At 46.0% G+C, this 18,305-nt stretch overlaps 1 protein-coding gene; it reads right to left on the bottom strand.

Moving 5' to 3' along the window:
* Nucleotides 1-12,217: 12,217 nt before the first annotated feature.
* Nucleotides 12,218-18,060, bottom strand: GSTUM_00003738001 (uncharacterized protein). XM_002837363.2 has 10 exons: nucleotides 17,234-18,060; nucleotides 16,323-17,138; nucleotides 15,821-16,254; nucleotides 15,465-15,771; nucleotides 15,339-15,389; nucleotides 14,949-15,257; nucleotides 14,645-14,837; nucleotides 14,304-14,569; nucleotides 13,867-14,249; nucleotides 12,218-13,817 (listed from the first exon to the last, which is right to left on the bottom strand). Exons 1-10 carry the CDS (start codon nucleotides 17,339-17,341, stop codon nucleotides 13,067-13,069), a joined length of 3,618 nt encoding a protein of 1,205 aa, XP_002837409.1. The 5' UTR covers nucleotides 17,342-18,060; the 3' UTR covers nucleotides 12,218-13,066.
* Between the last annotated feature and the right edge of the window lie 245 nt (nucleotides 18,061-18,305).

Genomic DNA, 18,305 nt, shown 5'->3' with positions numbered 1-18,305 from the left:
GAGTCCTGTGGTAGTGTTTTTGTCCAAGCCACAGGTGGCTGAACAGCCTCTCCAAATTGGGAAACCCTTCACCAAAACCTCAACTTCTTTTATCATAGCGACTATCGGCTGAACCAACTCATCAAACTGCGGGTTTACCACATTCTGACACCCGTAACTGTGGTGAAACTGTAGGAAACTAAAGTCCCCTTTAGGCACAATATATAACCATATAGTTGTAGGAATAAGGCCATGGCCAGCCTCAGTAGTAGGCATAAGAGACAAGGCCGCACGGGCTATCTCAAGCGAGGAGGAGGAGTTGGAGTCGTACTGGATAGAGGATGACATCCTCGAAGGGGGGGGAGAATCTGTAGAAGAGGAGGCTTTCAAAGATGCCATCCTCGCCCAAACTACACCCAGTGATTACCAGGACCAGGCCACAGATATCTTATACTGAAGTGCCTTCTAAGCGAGAACAACTAACTTCTAACCGACCTCCCGAAACGAAAAACACAAACAAGTAACAGTGATGAACTATTTATTGCAAGCAAAATAAGGTAAAGTATTAGTACGCTCACTTCCAACACGGGGTGAAAGAAGGAGGAAAAGTACTTAGAATTCTATCTAATTTTATTTATACTAGTACCGCCAACACTGGCATACAACTAGTCTCCCCCATGCCCCATAAAACAAACTATCTAAAATACACTACTACGGACCACTCCGCCTCGCAACTGCTCCCCCCGAACATAAATCCAAAAATCACTACTTAAGTGGGCTTACGGGCGCTGCCCCAGATTAACACGTCTTCCCACCTCGCTACCCAGCCACCATCTCATCCCCTCCCTCTTATCCGCCCCCAACACAATTTGGCCCACATACTCCACAAAAGAAACATCCAGTCTATCCCAACATCCCTCCGTCCTCTTTTAATATAACTCAAGATCTAAGTAACCTTCTGCCAACACCAAACCACAGTAGGAGCAGCGTAGTTCCTTTAGCAACCTGTTCGCCTTAGCCCACCTCAAAACTACTGACGTCCACGTCGCCAGGTTCAGCTCATCTCACCGCAAATGCTGGGAATGCCAAAATCGATCGTGACAAATCCGTAGACACCGGGAGCGTTTCTCAAAGTGTTCCGCGAAGGTGGTGTATTTCTTTGTAGCTGTAGCAGCGATGGCGGTACCACAACAGGGACAATCACACCATTGCTGGTCGGGTAAAAAGAACCATTTCTTTGGTTGTGTCACCTCTCCTGGCAAAACACAGTCACTACCATCGTGTCTCTTCTCACACCGGGTGCAGGTCATAGGGTCTTCTATCAATACTGTCCCCCCGTCCCTTTCTACCATCAATGTGCCGTCAAAGGGGTTACCTGCCACAACTAATTCACCATCTACCAATCCAATATGGCGAGAGATTCCCAGGCCCAGCCACTAATGATCCATCCACTAGCACTTCCATTCCGGGATTGCCAAATCATTATACAGATCTCTATCATTAGGACGTCCTCTAGCATAGTGGGGGCACTCAGTCCAGTGGTATCAGTCTTCCTTCCCATCACAGCCATCATGGCCGACTATGTCCGTTGCACTACGGATCCTCATCAAAATATAGGAATCTATTCGGGTCAGACCTCGGAGGTGTCAGGATGCTTTTGGTTCCCAGGGATAATACTGATGCTCTTCCCTAACATGCCAATTCCTCCATTCCTCCTTACAGAGCTCCTGAGCCAAGGCCGTATGGCCAACCCTAAAGCTAACCCCTTCCCAAAGAAGGCAGCGCAAGGGGCGTCCAATGAAGGCCTTGGCCTTCAAGTCGACCATCTCGTTGCCATCAATGCCCATGTGACCGGGCACCCAATTGAAACTAACATGTGAGAATGTATTCAACAGGGGTACCATTACCTCCCACAACTCAGCCAAGTCACCATCCGAAAACATGTTATCAACCATGATCAGGGCCAGTACGCAGTCCAAGAACACATAGACTGGGCATCTCTTAGCCATATCCTGAGCATGTCGGAGGGCACACACAACAGCAAACAACTCATATTCCACAATGCTCCAGGATGGGAGGACCGAGCACCCGTCAACACGGGTCAAGGCGCCTCTCTCAAGTACCACCCAGGCTACACTAGCCCCTTCCGAGCACTTTAACCCATCCATGTGCAAAGCCACATCCGAAGATGCACAGAGGTCTTTGTACAACACTCGGTTGCATGCAGCCATTATCGCCTTACCTTTCCCAATCGAAACCATCGGATGGCAGGTGAGCTCCTTATCTGAAGTTTGCCGATGTGCCACCATGCCTTCCTCATTCCACTGTAGCCGTATTTTTCGCCAAACCATGGATGCTGGTCACAGTACCGGTAATTGATGAACCGACTATAACACCTCCGTTGTAAGTACTTTCTCTTAATAGCAACAGGTGGCGTTCCGAACTCCGCTAGCAGTATGTTGTTTTCCAGCCTTATAGGCATTCAGAACACTAATCAGAGGCAGTCGTTAACGTGGACCTGAATCTGCTTCACATTCAACACATGGTCGGATACAAACTCAAGCCCATAGTAGACAGTCGTGAGGTAGGCTGCCTGCACCAAGCGGTAAGTCTCCCATGCCCCTAATCCACCAACACTCCCAAACCTCTTCCCCAACACCGAAATCTTTCTCCTAACCCCCAACCTCCTTTCCAACCCGTACTTTACATGAGAAGAAAAGCTAAGACATACATTAAATCTGTATCCGAGAACCCGTAAGTCCTCCGAAGACAAAACCATTTCTCCTATCAAATCTATTTCCCCCCACCCCTTATCTCCAAACCCAATCCATTGAGTCTTGAGGGCACTAAACCCCATTCGCCTAGCCCTGGCTATACGGCTACAATCTGCAAATATTTCTCCCGCCTGGTATTGGGCTACATTACAGGACTCCGCCACTACCATAATGACCCCATCATCGACATATGAGGCCACCAGCTGGCATATGCTGGGAGAGTACTGCATGCATAGCCTGAATATCTCTGCCACGTACCCACCAAAAAGGAACGGAAAGAGTGGCAAGCCCTGAGGCACTTCCTGCCTGACATAGTAGGGCCGAGAGACACATTCATTGAAGTGAAACCGTACCGACCTACAGGAAGCCCATCGACAGATCCATTGGCAAAGGTATCTGGGGCACCCCCTGGCCACCAGAAAGTCAGACAGGAGATTGATATCAATGTTATCAAATCTTTCTTCGACATCTATTGACAAGATCAGTCTTTTATAGCCCTCGTTATACCATAAAAACTCAAAGACTACTGCCATGGCATCATAAAATCCCCACTTCCGACGAGACCCAAATTGTGTTTCTCCCAGATCTAGGTAGGTGGCCAGTCTCAACAGGACCACTTGTTCCCCAATCTTTGCTGATGTCGGAAGGAGATGTATCATCCTCCACGATTTCATGATATCATACCGGGGTTTGTCCAGCTTGTATATTATGAGTACCACCTCAGCCTTGTGCCAGTTTGGAATATTATGTCGCAACCCATAATTGACGAGGAGTCTCAATGTTATCGCATCTCTTCATTTCCAGAAATGTAGGAAGGGATAGCCAATATCATCCTCGCCTGGGCCTGTATTTGTAGGAGACCTGGAAAGGGCAATTTCTATTTCTGGAGCATTATCCATATCGATCTCAGAATCCTCCCAGGGGTTGGGGTCGACAGGAGACAACTGCTGTGCAATTAGGTCACTAATGTCTGAATGTGTAGTAGCATAAGACCTATCTGGTTGTACCATGGAGGGAAGGGTTCGCTTAGCTTCCAGCTTCCGTACTAACCTAAATATGTCTGGGTCTTTGCTCTTGGCTATCTTTTCCCTGATATGCTCAAACCTAGCTCTCAGCAGGCATGCTCGGTACACACATCAGACCAATTTGTAGTCCTCCACCCGCTCCGCCTTGCATTTGGAGTATCGACGTAGCTGGATCACATTCAACCTCATCCTGTCCAACTCGGATGTCCACCACTCGCACTGGCCTCTGCCAACGGAGGCCCGTGGGAGTGCATCTACCACTCTTCTCACTCCTTCCCATAACCTCTCATTTTCCACTCCTTGTATGGTGTCCAACTGCTTTCCAATCTTCTCCCATACTGCCTTTTTCCAGGCTGGCCTCCGACGCATAATATTGTCAGGAAGGTCGACTGTCAACTTAAGGGCTTGAGCACTGTGCTCGCAGCCAGCGGCATCCAGGTATCGATGCCTGACATATGGCACCCGGTGTAGGCAAAGGTCGATTCTGGAAACATCCCAGAAGGTTGGTACCATTGGGGAGACCATGTTCATATCACGTGTCGGGGCCGTGAACCACTGTTTCAGCCACCGTCCACCCGTATTGTTGTGGTCCACATTGAGGTCCCAATCTTGATGTCTAGCATTGAAGTCCCCAAACGCAATGTCCGGTTCCCCGAGTTTATCCAACCAGCCAACAAATTAGTCCTTAGTGTAACCGGGTTGGAAGTACACCCTGGTGAGCACCCTCTTCATCCTTTTTTCCCAATAGCCGACACTAGCACTGCTCTCTTCATGTTTCACCATCTCAAACATCGCACAAATGTGGGATCGAACAAACACCTCAACACTAGGCTTCTTAACAAAGAAAAACAAATCCCACCCATCAACATCTATAGGTATATGTAGCCCCTCCAGATCAACCAGTGGTTCAATAATAAAAAACAAATCAACAAAAGAAAATAAATTAAATGCCAGTGCCCGATTCCGACTACTCCTCCCCACATTTAATGCTATTATCATAACAAGCATTAAAAGGGAGCCTCAACTGATCCACTCGGGCCGCAAGGGCCAAAGGCATAGGGGGTACCACTATCTTGATCCCGAGCAGTCCAAAAGGTATCTTCTCGGTTGGGCTTGGTGGTGGCTGTGGTCTTTAAAATCCCACGTGTCAAGGAGGGGGAAGGGGAGGGACGTTCCGGTTCCTTACCTTTAGCCTTGTCCGACTTCTGCTGGAGGTCTTCATCTTCCTCGTCACTACTTATCTCAACCAGTCGTAGTATTAGTGACCTTCCACGACTGTGGCGTCTTCTCCAGGCCCTCTTCATCTGGCTTCCCTGTTGTTCCAGTTTCTTAGTAGTCTCCATGGCCGGGGCCGCCCCTTGTTTTGGACTTGAGGACGATGGTGGGGGGGATGACCTGACCTCTGGGCATTGTTCGTATCCGGTGAAATGGTCCATTCAGTTACAGAGCCAACATTGTCTCCTAGTGTGTCCACAGGCCTGGCCCACACCTCCTGAGTATCCAAGCTTGCTGCATATATGCTCCTGGGAGAAGTGTACTCTAAAGCAAAACCGACAACGGGGTGGGCGACCACATGTGGATTCAAAGTGGCCAATCTCCAGGCACTTACCACAAACCTTTAGGGGTCTATGTTCTTCAAACACCCGGACATTACGGGCTCCTCCTCTCAACCAAACTTTCCCCTCGGCCAGCCTTTCCTTGATGGCCTCGTTCTTTTCGACCACAAAGTGGATGCCGCACGTCGTAGCATTGGCCTGCCTCATGGCATGGATGGACCCCATAATATCTAGCCTGGATACCATTACTACACCAGTGTTGGATTGCTCCAAATCAGTGCGTAGGCCATCAAAGGCTGCGCTCCCAGTCCATCCCTCTATCCTTCAGATCGATCCTCTTCCTGTGTTAGTAAGAGGGACGCCAGAAATGAAAATCTTTACTTTTTCCAAATTCCTCTGAAACTCAAACTCCGGGAGCAACAACTCCCTAAGTAGGTCGAGCCTTGCTTTGTCGAGCCAATTGCCTAGTTCAGTAACAGAATGTCCTGCCAGAGTCAAGAAGATATAACCAATCTCAGGCCGGAAGTGCCCAGCATGAATGTACGGAGCACTGCCTCGAATCTTTCCTTGGTTTGAGAAGGTCATGTTGATCCGATTCCTAATAACCTCGATGCCCACACCCTCAGGTAGGGATACCTGCTTGCGGATAGCAAAGCACATTATAATATGCCTCCCGCTGGCATCCGAGGTCGGTGACGACTGTGGCAGCGCCGGTGCCAAGTTGAGCAGGTCAGGAGGTCCTTGTGGGACTCATCGGTACTCTTGCCGCATTGGGGCTGTGGTTACTTTTGACACTGACTATGGCCACAGGCCCTGATTGAATTGGCAAAGCAGCAGGCGCCGCTGCCACCGAAGCCGGTTCCTGTCTATCAGTGTTCTTCCCCTGAGTCTTGGCCGGGGTCGCCATCTCCTCCTTGCCACCAGATCCTCTGGCTGCCTTTCTTCTCCTTCTGGCAGCACCGCTCAGGTATCTACTGCATCTCCTGTCCCTTTTTTCTCCTTCTTCTTCCCCGTCTTCTTTTTTCCAGTGCACCAATTTGACTTCTCCCCCTCGAGCTACTCGCAGGATCACCCCTCCATTACTGGAGGAGCTCCCACTGCTAGACTGGTGGGAGGAGGCTGCTGATGTGGTGCTGGCGGAGGATGCCTGCTACTTCTGAGCAGCGAGAGGCTTGGACACATATGCCATCCATTTCACTACCTCTGTAAAGGAGGCTTTAGTAGTAGGAGCCGCTGTAGTAGTCTCTTTTCCCTTAACAGGGGCAGGGGGTGGCGTTGTTTCCAACAAACTAAACAAGGTATTGCCAGACCCTGCTGAAGGGGATAGGTGACGAGGGGACAACTTACCCTGTATGGCCTCGATCTCTTCCTTTTGCTTGCCAACAATGTCTGTCAGTGCCTTCACCGCCTTTTCCAGCAGGTGTACCCGGCTCCAGTAATTCACCCCTCCCTCTGGTCCTTCATTACCGAATGCGGCGCCATTGTTCATCCAAGTCCGGACATCATGTACAGTGTCGTCCTCAATCGATCCAGATTCCGAGGAGAGGAGGAGCTGAGTGTTGCCAGAGCGGATGTCCTCCAGCCCTTCCAAAATTGACCCAATTATACTACCCGACCGGGATCCTGGAGAGGGAGTCCTACCTGCATCCAGCATCTCACATACTCCTGCTATTATTGAGTTTGCCTGAGCCACGGCAGCATCGGCTTCCTCCGGTTGGATATCCTAAAGGTGAACCTCTATCCGTGTTTGGGCATTGTGTAAAACCTCCCGGGAGCTTGATAGCTGTCCTTCCAGCAAACCCCATTCTTTATTGAAGACCAGTGGTGAGTACGCCATTGCCGGAGAGGGGGTGTGGATGCTGTCACCTAGTCTAGTCGCTTCAGAGTTGCGCCCCTCTTCTAAATCCATGGGAGTGTCCTGAGCCAACACCTCAAAGGTAGGTAGGATGTCTTTAGTTCCCAGCAGAGATAATGGAGAATGCATTGTAGCCTCAATGGTCGATGGGAGACTCATAGGTCGGGGACTGGCTAGGCATCCGTAATAGACGTCAAGGGCCAGGCCAGGCAGAGCAGGAACGATCTGTTTCTTCCGACCCTCATCAACATTGATGGTCCTCAAAAATTGTAGCCCTAGAGCTGGAGCAGCAGATCGCTTAGCAGAGGACACCAACCACGCACGGCATCGCGTTCCAGTGGCAGGAGAGTTGTAGTCCTCATCTTCTGGGTCATCTAATCTGAACTTCAGGGTCTTGTAAAGAGCCCTTTCTCCAGATGACATCCTGGCCAGAAAGGAAGGGGTTGACGAGCTAGCCTTACGTACAGGGACCTGGCAGAGGAAACTGGGCATCTTGCTTTAGATGGTCCTAGCGAGGGGATGGGTAGTAGACCATGAACTTGCCTCTACCGTAGTCGCACTCTCGGTTAGTAGTACAGAGGATTCAGGCACAATGGCTTGAGAGTCTTTGAGTGGGAAGAGTGCGGGGACTCAAGAGTATTCTGAGCTGTAGTCAGAGTTGAACCAAACAAAGAGCCCTGTAGTAGTGTCCTTGTCCAGGCCACATGTGGCTGAACAACCTCTCCCGATTAGGAAACTCTTCACCAAAACCTCCACTTCTTTCATCATGGCAATGCTTGTGTCAATGACCATCAGCCGAACCAAATCATCAAACTGCGGATTCACCGCATTCTGACACCTGTGATAGTGGTGAAACTGTAAGAAACTAACATTTCCTTTGGGTGCGATGTATGACCGTGTAGTTGTGGGGATAAGGCCACGGTCGGCCTCAGTAGCAGGCGCAAGAGACAAGGCCATACAGGCTGTCTCAAGCAAGGGGGATGGGTTGGAGTCGAACCGAACAGGGGACGACATCCTCATAGGGGGGGAAGAATCCGTGGATGAGGAGGCTGTTGAAGACACCATCCTTGCCCAAACTATACTCAGTGATTACCGGGACCAGGCCACAAATATCTCACACTGAAGTATCTTCTAAGCAAGAACAACTACTTCTAACCGACCACCTAAAACAAAAAACACAAACAGGTAACAGCAGATGAAGTATTTATCGCGAGCGAAATAAGGTAAAGTATTAGTTATGCTCACTTCCAACACAGAGTGCAAGAAGTAGGAAAAGTACTTAGAACAAAGCGTAAAGAACCTATCCTCCTCAGCCATACCAGCCTCCTTATATAGTATTCTTCCCGCCTGTAATCATGTGACCTAAAGTGGTCACATGTGCGAAATCAAATCATAACAAACTAGTCATATAACCAAAGTGGTCACATGCTTAAAACCCATGACCTCATAGCAAAGTCATATGCAAAAACTCATAAACCAATCATAACACAATAAACAAATCATATGACTCAAATGAGTCACATGTGCAAAACCCATGACCTCATAATAAGGTGATGTGCTAAATGTAAATCATATGCACAAGGCATACCCGCAAGGTACACTTGCAAGGCATATTCGCCAGGTACACTTTCCATAACTCATATTCGAGTCATGTGTGAAACATATCAACCTAAAACATCATATGACTCAAATATGTCATATGTGTAAAACCATAACATACCTATAACTTATAATTATGCATCATGTGAAAACCTTTTCCCTGCCAAGCCACATTCATGATACAGACCTTAGCTATCAGTCAGATTCTAAGTAGAGTGTAGGTGCACTTTTGATCCTTCAATTATCATGAGCCGAAAATAGAATAAAATAATAATACTAGTATCTGGCTTGCATAAATTGGGACTAGATTGAGTCTATTTAGTTCTAGACCAGATCTGAGATTAATGCGATATTATATCAGGATCCAAGTAAGAATGCATCTACCCTCTGAATGTACCCAGATGTGGGTCAAATGCAATATCACATCCAGATCCAGCTGAATATGACGAGGCAGCTTTAGAATATTAGGGTATAGTAGTCATTGCAACTGATACTAGGATACACAAGGAGGAGCAGATGCACTATCAGCATCACTTGCATCAGAGTACAACAAAAACATATCAGATACAGTATTTTTTTTTACTAATAACATAAGGAAAAGCTGCTCAGATTCAGAAGACCTAATGAGCGGTAGATATAGAGTAATAGCATGCTGTCTCTTGAGCCTGTATCATGCATAGGTGCCTAATACATAAGCTGGCCTCTTTGTGTATTCAGAAGAAAGTACTAGAATGATAGTCAAATTGACTGAAGGTTCGAAATAATGTCTATTTGACTTTATAAATCGGAAACCATCAGTTGAAAGATAAAAGCACATCCTCTGGCAATGAAGATTTAATTATAAAAGAGTACAAAGATAGTGTGAAAGAATTCAGAGTCAAATGATATCCGCACTTGTTAAAGACCAAGGACTATTAAGTATAAACTGATAAAAGATACTTAGTTGTATAGTAGTTAGAAGTAGTCCATGAATACTGAAACACAGGATATAAATATTGAAGTGCCTTCTGAGCTTTACAGACATGATCAAGCAACAGGGAAAAGATCTTAATGATATAACATTGTTTTATAAATGAATCCTCATCACAATATCTTTACAGTTCTCTTAAGAGAGTTCTTAGTAGTCATAAATGAAAAGAACATTACTAAACCTTCCTAATCAATCTCTATCTAACACCAAATATTCTAGCCTATATCTTCTCAACACATATTTGGATTGGCTTCTACCTAACAGCTAAAGAATTTTCAATAATTATGATGTAATAGAAATAGACAGTGTCAACTTGTAGAGTTACCCCTCAGGAAGGATTTTGATAGAACAGATGCAAAATTGTAAATGTCCAAAATAGAAAACAGTTTAAGAAATAAGAAAATATTCACATACTCTTTCCCATAATTCAAAAATTACACCTATTAACAAAAAGAGAACAGGAAAAGCCTTTTAGATGACTGTTTTCAGATATATTCACAGATATTTTAGGAGGTATTTGGCAAACGTGATTTGGATTTGAAATAACAATTTAAAAGTGTGATTCGGCCTAGGGTTTGTAAATGTGCTTAGAATGATTGACATTTAGGGCTACATGTATTAGGAATACCTGGATCCGATACCCAGGAGTTACCCTAAGTAGGGTAACCTCACCCAGAATCGGAATCTCTGGTCTCTAACACCTCCCTCTGACCCCCTTACAGGGCCCACACATCATCATACATATATATCTCAGTTGTATCCTGTGACTATAATACCATAGAATTGAAGGTATCAGAATAATACCATATACGTCGCCACTGTCAGTCCGACCGGATCTTGTTCACGATATATATGAGTGGGACCTTTGGCTAGGTCTGAGAAGTGGAATATAGTATATCCGTCAACTACTCAGAGGATTACTAGGCTTCAAATATATTATACCTTTGGCATGGACTGTAAGTAATGAGACGTTTTCGCACAAAGTGATGGTATTGAATGGTAAAGGATATCAGCAAGAGACCAATACATTCATATCCACCCTACAATATCTGAAAAAGTCTAGAACTCCAAGGGACACTACCATAGAAGCTATTGGACTTCACAGAGTGTTGCAACTAGGTTTCAGAAGACATTGTAGTTCCGAGGATAACTTTCAATATAACAACAGTGATTGAAATCCTGTTACCCAGAGCAACCAAGGGTTGTCGACCAAGGGAATATTTGTCAATCCGGTAGAATAGATTTCTGTGAATTAATAGGAAGTCCTCCGAAAGACATCTATCAGTTGGGTAAGGAGTTATGGTGGTTTAAAGTCAGGCAACCTGAAAAAAGGTTGTGATTACAACTACCTTCGCAGATGCAACCCGCAGATAAAACTGATCATTTCATCAATAACAGAGATAATTGGAGCCAACTCAGTTCGACTTGGGAACTAGGCCACAAGTCTGAAGACTCTAATAATCAGATAACTACTATTGGAAACAGTATAGTTCTGAGTTAGTTATATTGTAATTGTAAAAGAGGTTGTGGTGATTTTCAGGGTCTGCAGGTGTTCGCACCTTTCAAGAATACCCGACATTGCGAATTATAATCAGAGTGGTACATAGTTGTATGATAAATAGATGTAGTCCGTGAACACTCAGACGTGGAATATAAATATGGAAGTGCCTCCCAAGCTTTAAACATAATTAAGCAACAGAGAAGAGACCTTAACAATATAATATTGTTTTACAATTCTATTTTACCTTACCAAATTTACTTCGCTCTTAGTAGTCATAAACGAAACGAGCGAACTCAAGCCTTCCTAGACAATCTCCGTCTACAGAAACAAATCTTGATTTGTCCAGACAATTCTGAAGTCTATCAGATTGTCTCCGCCCAACAACATGTATGTTAATAACTTATATAAGTTTAGTATTTTTGTCTATTTGGAGAAATGTTTAAAGGTTAGGGAGATGAAATTAGATTATAGTTATTTCAAAGGTAAAGAATAATAAAAGAAGCTGATCAGTACAGAGAAGGTAATTAGAATAAAGAGTTGATAATCCTCCTTCCCTCATATAAACATTTACAACAATATCTTAGAAACAATTAATTTATAATTATTATTTAATCACTTTATCCTCCTTTAAAATATAATATATTATAAAAATACAAAAGCAATATACTAATAATATTACAAAAAAACTAGGTTATATGTATGATTCAGTCAAGAGGTGTTTGGCAGCATATGTTTTCAAATTATGATTTTAGGATTTAAGCATGTGTTTTCAGATCACAAAATCTCTATTTGAAATCCAAATCACGTTTGTCAAACACCCCCTTAAATTTTATCACAATTTGTTTTGCTGAATAATGAGAAAGAAAGGGTTAGCAAAACGTTTTCAAGGGCTGGAGGTACTTGGAAGGGTGAGAACTTTACGAATGCGGTTGCGCAGCCGCAAAACCAGCCTACCCAGTGGAGAAAAGAAAGTCTATTTATGATAACAAATGTTTCAGTAATTAGAAACGGGGGAAAGAACCAATAAGCTATGCTATACACAACAACCTCCCCCCACGAAGTAATTTTACAACCCCCATCCATCTAAGCCGAGCTTGGTTCAATCCAATCCACAATATCCAGTCAACACCGTCATGAGGTTAGAGACAGTCAAAAGGTTTACATATATAATATAAAAGAAACCAGACGTGTCATATCCCATCAGGAGATTTTTTCTTTCCAGAGAAAGATGGGAAAAGCAAAGAAAAAATGGCCTAGAACAAAAGAAATAAAAATGCAAAAACACCCCGCATAAAACCACTTTTTGTTGTGGCCGAAAACCGGGGCCGTGTTTGGAAAGGAAAGGGGTAATGAGTAGGCAGGCAAGTAGGCAGGTATATATGTAGGCTGTCGCGGCGACGATAGTGAAAACGGAAGGATGGTGAGTAAATAATACCCTAACAAGATTATGAAAATGTGACAAGGGAAGGAGGGCCAAACATGATTACAAAAAAAGAGTGGAGGACAAGGAGAGGGTCGGAACATCCAAATTCGAAATTGAGGTTTGACCTCTTTTTTCCCTCGTGCTTTTGATATTAGCTTCAGCCAGAGTGCTACTGCTGTTAGAGTTAAGCCCAGACGGTGCTATGATAGACGCAGTGTAAAAAGGAAGAGAAAATAAAACAAGCTGTTTTTTTAGATCAATTCCAGCAACCCATCCCCTTTCTATAAAAAAACACTAAAAAAACACTAACCTTACTCCCCTGACCGCTTGATAGCCACGAACGTGTATGAATAGCGACGCGAGAGGAAATCGATTAAATATACATTAAATTTTTGGAAGGGTAAGCATCTTCTCGTTTGAGGATGATGAGATTTCTCGGATGTTATCGTTAGGATTTAATGAGGGAGGAGCAAGAGTTCCGTCCTGTGACTCCCCACGAGATGGGAGCCTTATTACACCCTCCTCGCTGGGCTTCTCGATTGGCGACCAACCGCCGATACTACCAGCCACAATAGAAGGCACCATAGCAGCTGCAGCGAAGGCCGAATTCGACCTCGATCGTCTGCGGCGCTGGGAGCTTGGAGAAGGTGGCGGAAGAGTGCCGTCCTCGGCAGTATGAATTTCGCCCTCAGGTGCGCCACGGCGGAAAATGTGCGAGAAGCTCTGCTTCACATTCTGGCGGCTAAACTTGAGCTGGTTAAGACGACCGCCACGAACCATCTTGAGGAACGCAAGTTCATCACGAACAGCCTCGATTCCATCGTTCCATTGGAAACGATCCTGGTTGTGGACATAGATGTTGCTGTTCTCCTTCTTGCTCATCCAGTCGGGTAAGATTTTAGCCAAGACTTGATCCGGAATCAACCTAATGATAACAGCCACAGGAATTGAGATGGCCCCGAGAATAATTGAGATACCCCATTGGACACCGTTGAGTTCGACAACACCAAACGCTTCGCCACCAACGAAAATAATCATAACCTGTCCACCAACCATTATAAAGTTGATACCAATGAAGAACCAATTGTTCTGGACACCCTCAAAGATATTAAATTTATTGTCAAGCCGGCGATTGCTATACATACGTTAATATCAATTCAACAGAAAGGAATGGAAGAACTTACTTGTATTGGTTAAAAATCTGCATCCATACGAAAGTATTGAAGACCAATGTTTTGAGTTCACTTTTCTCATGTTCGGTATGATAACCCAAAATCTTCATACCGGCGAAGTTGAGAATAAACGTAACAACAAGCTGATAGACGGCCTGACCGAGAATCATCTTCCACATGGTAATAGTAATCAAGGGTGCCGACTTAGGATCCGGTTTGCGGTCAAGGATTACACGGGTAGGGGGATCAGTAGCCAAAGCAAGAGCGGCAAAAGTATCCATGATAAGGTTGACCCAAAGGAGTTGAACAGCGCTCAAGACAGAACTCTCCTCATCAGAAGCAGCAGCGGAAACGAAGGTTAGAAGCACTGCAGTGATATTGACCGTAAGTTGGAACTATCACTAAATGTCAGTCATGGTCATTTATAGGTATGAATCATGAAATCTCACCTGCAAGAATTTCTTGACGGCATCGTTGACAGCTCTACCCCACATGATTGCCTTAACAATACTAGCAAAGTTGTCGTCCATAAGAATGATCGCGGAGGCCTCCTTCGCCACCTCAGTTCCAGCAATGCCCATAGAGAAACCAACATCTGCCATTTTCAAAGCCGGACCATCGTTAGTTCCGTCACCCGTCACCGCAACAGTCTCGCCGAGCTCTTTGAGTCTGCGAACCAGAATTCTCTTATCCTCAGGACTAGAACGAGCGAGGACTTGTAGACGGGGAATGACGGCATCCATTTGCGATGTAGAGAGCTGTCGGAATTTGGGTCCTTCCATAACGAAACCGCCGGAGGTATAAATTCCACATTCAGTAGCAATAGCCTTAGCAGTAATTAAATTATCGCCAGTAACCATACGAACGAAAACTCCAGCCTTTTGACACTCGGATACAGCGGCCGGAACACCATCACGAAGAGGATCCTGAATACCAACGACGCTTAAGAAAACCATATCCCCAAAGACATCACCAAATTCAACCTGGGACGGATCATCAGCCATCGTTCGAGACTTTTCCGGGGGCCAGGAAGCGAAATCGCGGTAGATCAGGCCGATGGTGCGAAGAGAGCGATTGGCGTAGTTTGAAATAACCTGGTTCAAAGCGCCCATATTCTCCTCCGTGAGCTGTGATTCCAATACCTCCGACGCCGAAATGTCATTAACAATCCGGGTACACTTGGCCAAAAGTATCTCAGAGGCACCCTTGACGAACATACGATATTTGCCGTTAGGTAGCCTGATAACAGAGCCCATACACTTCCTTCCAGAATCAAAGGGGATGAGTTGAACAATTTCAGAGTTAGCACGCTCCTCACTGACTGGCCCCATGCCTAAGAAGTCTCGCGCAAACCCAAGCAAAGCGGTCTCGGTTTTAGATCCAATGAAAGTCACTTCGCCACCCTCCTCACCCTCGAAAGCAGTAGAGTTGATAACAATTGACTTGCGCAGAAGATCTTTGACCGGTGAAGACAACATAGAAACAAATTCGGTAATTGAAACATCCCCTTGAGAATCCGCCGCGATCAACTGGTCCTTCAAATCCCCCTCGATTGAAGTGGTAGGGCTCTTGTCACCAAAACGGGCAGCCGTCCCCAAAGTCCCTGCCACCACACTCATCTTGTTCTGCGTAAGTGTGCCGGTCTTATCGGAGCAAATTGTCGTTGCGTTTCCCATTGTCTCACAAGCACGTAAGACACGAACAAGATTGTTATCTCTCAGCATGCGAGTTGTCGCAAAAGCCAACGCAAGTGTGACAGCAAGCGGAAGTCCCTCCGGCACAGCAACAACGACAACGGTAATTGCCGTAATGAGAATGCGCATGAACTTCTGACCCTTTTCAGATGGTGTCTCATCACTGCCCCTAAGCTGAACCAGGAACTTGATTAAGAGAACGATAAAGAGGAGTAAAGCGGAGCTGACAATTATTAGCATCTGGGCGCATAGCAGGAATACTAATAACTCACGCTCCACCGAGCTTCGCAATCGCTTCAGCCAAGTTGTTAAGCTTCATTTGCAAAGGCGTAGCCTCGGTTTCCTCTCTCAATGCCATCATGGTTTTACCAAAGCTGCTGTGAACACCAACATTGGTGACCATAAAAGTGCCGATGCCCTCGAGAATCTTGCTACCAGATAAAACGAAGCAATCCAATTTGTGAATTCCGGGATCATTAGCATCGATCTTGGCCATAACCTCGTCGGAAGCAGTTTTCTTCATTTGATCCGATTCGCCGGTAGCAGAGGACTCGTCGGCCTTGACGTTGTGGCCCGAGATAAAGATACCATCCGCGGGGATAAGATCACCAGGTTCCATATGACAAACATCACCAACAAGAAGGTCGAAAACAGAGATCTGCAGAGATCTACCAGACCGGATTACCTTGACAGTGCGATCTTCTTTCTACAAGTCGAAAAAATGCCGTGTCAGTGGGATCTTACAAGACCTCCAGAAGAAGAAAAGGGCTTTACCTTTTTATTTAATTTGACGAACTGCCTCTCCTTCTGGTAATCATTTCCGGCTCCTACGACGACGACAATGATAATAGCTACCATAATAGCCACACCTTCTACCCAATCGACCTTAGCGCCTTCACCCTTCTTGTGTTGACCGCCAAAAGTTTGATACAGTCCCAAAGCCAGCGAAATCACAGCCGCGCCCGACAACAAAAGCAGTACCTTGTCCATAAAGGCGATCCACATTAACTGAAAGATGTTCTTGGTTTTCTTTACGGGTAGTCGATTATCCTTGAAAACACGCTTTCTCTCCCTAAAAGCATCACTCTTCAAATCCCCCGCACGTGCAGTCTCATTTGTCGCAGCGGTCGCGAGCGGGCCCCCTCTTGAACTATGCTCCCCACCACCACTCGCCCGATGATTAACTGCCTGTTCAAACGTGACTCTCCCATCCAGCGATGTTTCGTCAAGACTCAAACCAGCTCTCCTATCAGTCCGCAGGCCAATCTCCAACCCCCGAAGACCTCCCAAGGCTCTCAGAGCCGCATGACTCTTTGGCATATACAACCTCCCCAGCTGGCCAGGGGTGAATGCAAAAGTATTATCTTCGACAATAAACTCGGGATCATCTGGCGTGTATGGCCTAAGCGGGTCATCGTCCTCATGAAGCGATTTACCAGCCGTCGTTGCGCCCGAAACTACGGGTTGACCCGGGACCAGAGTCACATCTCCCTCGGACGAGGGGGTCCCGATGGAGTTCCTGGGTGAACGAGCCCCAGGGACCGCCAGAAACCCGCCATCGCTTAGCATTTTCGTTGATTTGTTGTCACGCTGAAAATAGTAAACAGTCGACAGTTAGCAAGTGTGAAAACGTAATCAAAAAGATAATAATAACAATACCCACATGTCAGCAGAGGTCGACTTACTGTACTATTATCTATCACCGCCACAGATGGAGCTCTCTCACTTGCAAGCACCGGTGGGCCACTTTCTGATGTTTGCGGTGGGTCAACTCCTTCTTCCTGCGTCGACATTGGGGAGAGGTAGGGCTAAAGGCGCTTTTCCCTCACGGAAGCCAGACAAGCCCAATAGAGAACTACACCAGCCACCGGGAGCAAGAAACACTCGGTCCTTGACGCCAAAGAAAAGAAAAAGAAGAAAAAAAACAAGAATTATAACGTGTGAATAGAAGGAAGGCAAAAAGAGCGCAATCGTCGAATTGTTTGCCTCCGGTTAATATTCGGAAGTTGTATGTCGGAAGCCAGGAGGTGGGAAACGAACCGTTAGCAAACACCGCCGACTTTTTGTTTTTGTTTTTTTGTGCAAGCAAGAGTCAACCTAGCAAACTCTGCCGCAAACGGAGAGAGTGTTTGGAATCAATCCCAAACTTGAGGTGCTCCAAAGCCTGCCCAATGCTGGAAGCAGGGGGAGGGGGGGGAGGGGAGGGGGTATTATGATCACCAAGGGGGCGTTCAGTGCCACCGCAACGAAAGAACGACGTGTACTGTAAAAAGATAGACTACTGATGATGTCGTGGAGGAGAGAAGGACCAACAAAAGCGAGAGGTGTGAAGAGAACTCAGCAATGGATCCTTCGATCTCTGCGAGTGATGTTGGCACCAAAAAAAGAAAAAAAAGACCCTTCTTTAAAAGGCACCTCGACCATAGAATACCGGTATTTTTTTTTCCAGACCTGCCCCAAAGTCGACTTGCCCCCTGGTTCAATGGCAGCAGCACTTTGAAAGGAGTGTGAATTGGCGGTTGGTGAGGGAGGAGAAGTTGAAGGATGAGGGAAGGAGATCAGGAAAAACCCTTGCAATGACATTCAGACCGGGCGGGAAGCCACATGCGTCGCTGCGCTCCCAAGAATCTTCTTGGCCTTAGGCTACGATTGGTTTGAACAAATTGCATTGCACTGCCCCAACCCCACAGGTACAGTAATGCTCAACATCTAGCTTGGGAATGTCTTGGTAATATATTCAATTCCAACGTCCTTAGC

Source organism: Tuber melanosporum, assembly GCF_000151645.1.
Source record: "Tuber melanosporum whole genome shotgun sequence assembly, scaffold_189, strain Mel28".
NCBI lineage: Eukaryota > Fungi > Ascomycota > Pezizomycetes > Pezizales > Tuberaceae > Tuber > Tuber melanosporum.
Note: the sequence above shows the minus strand (reverse complement) of the source record. Positions and strands in the feature narration are given on the sequence as shown.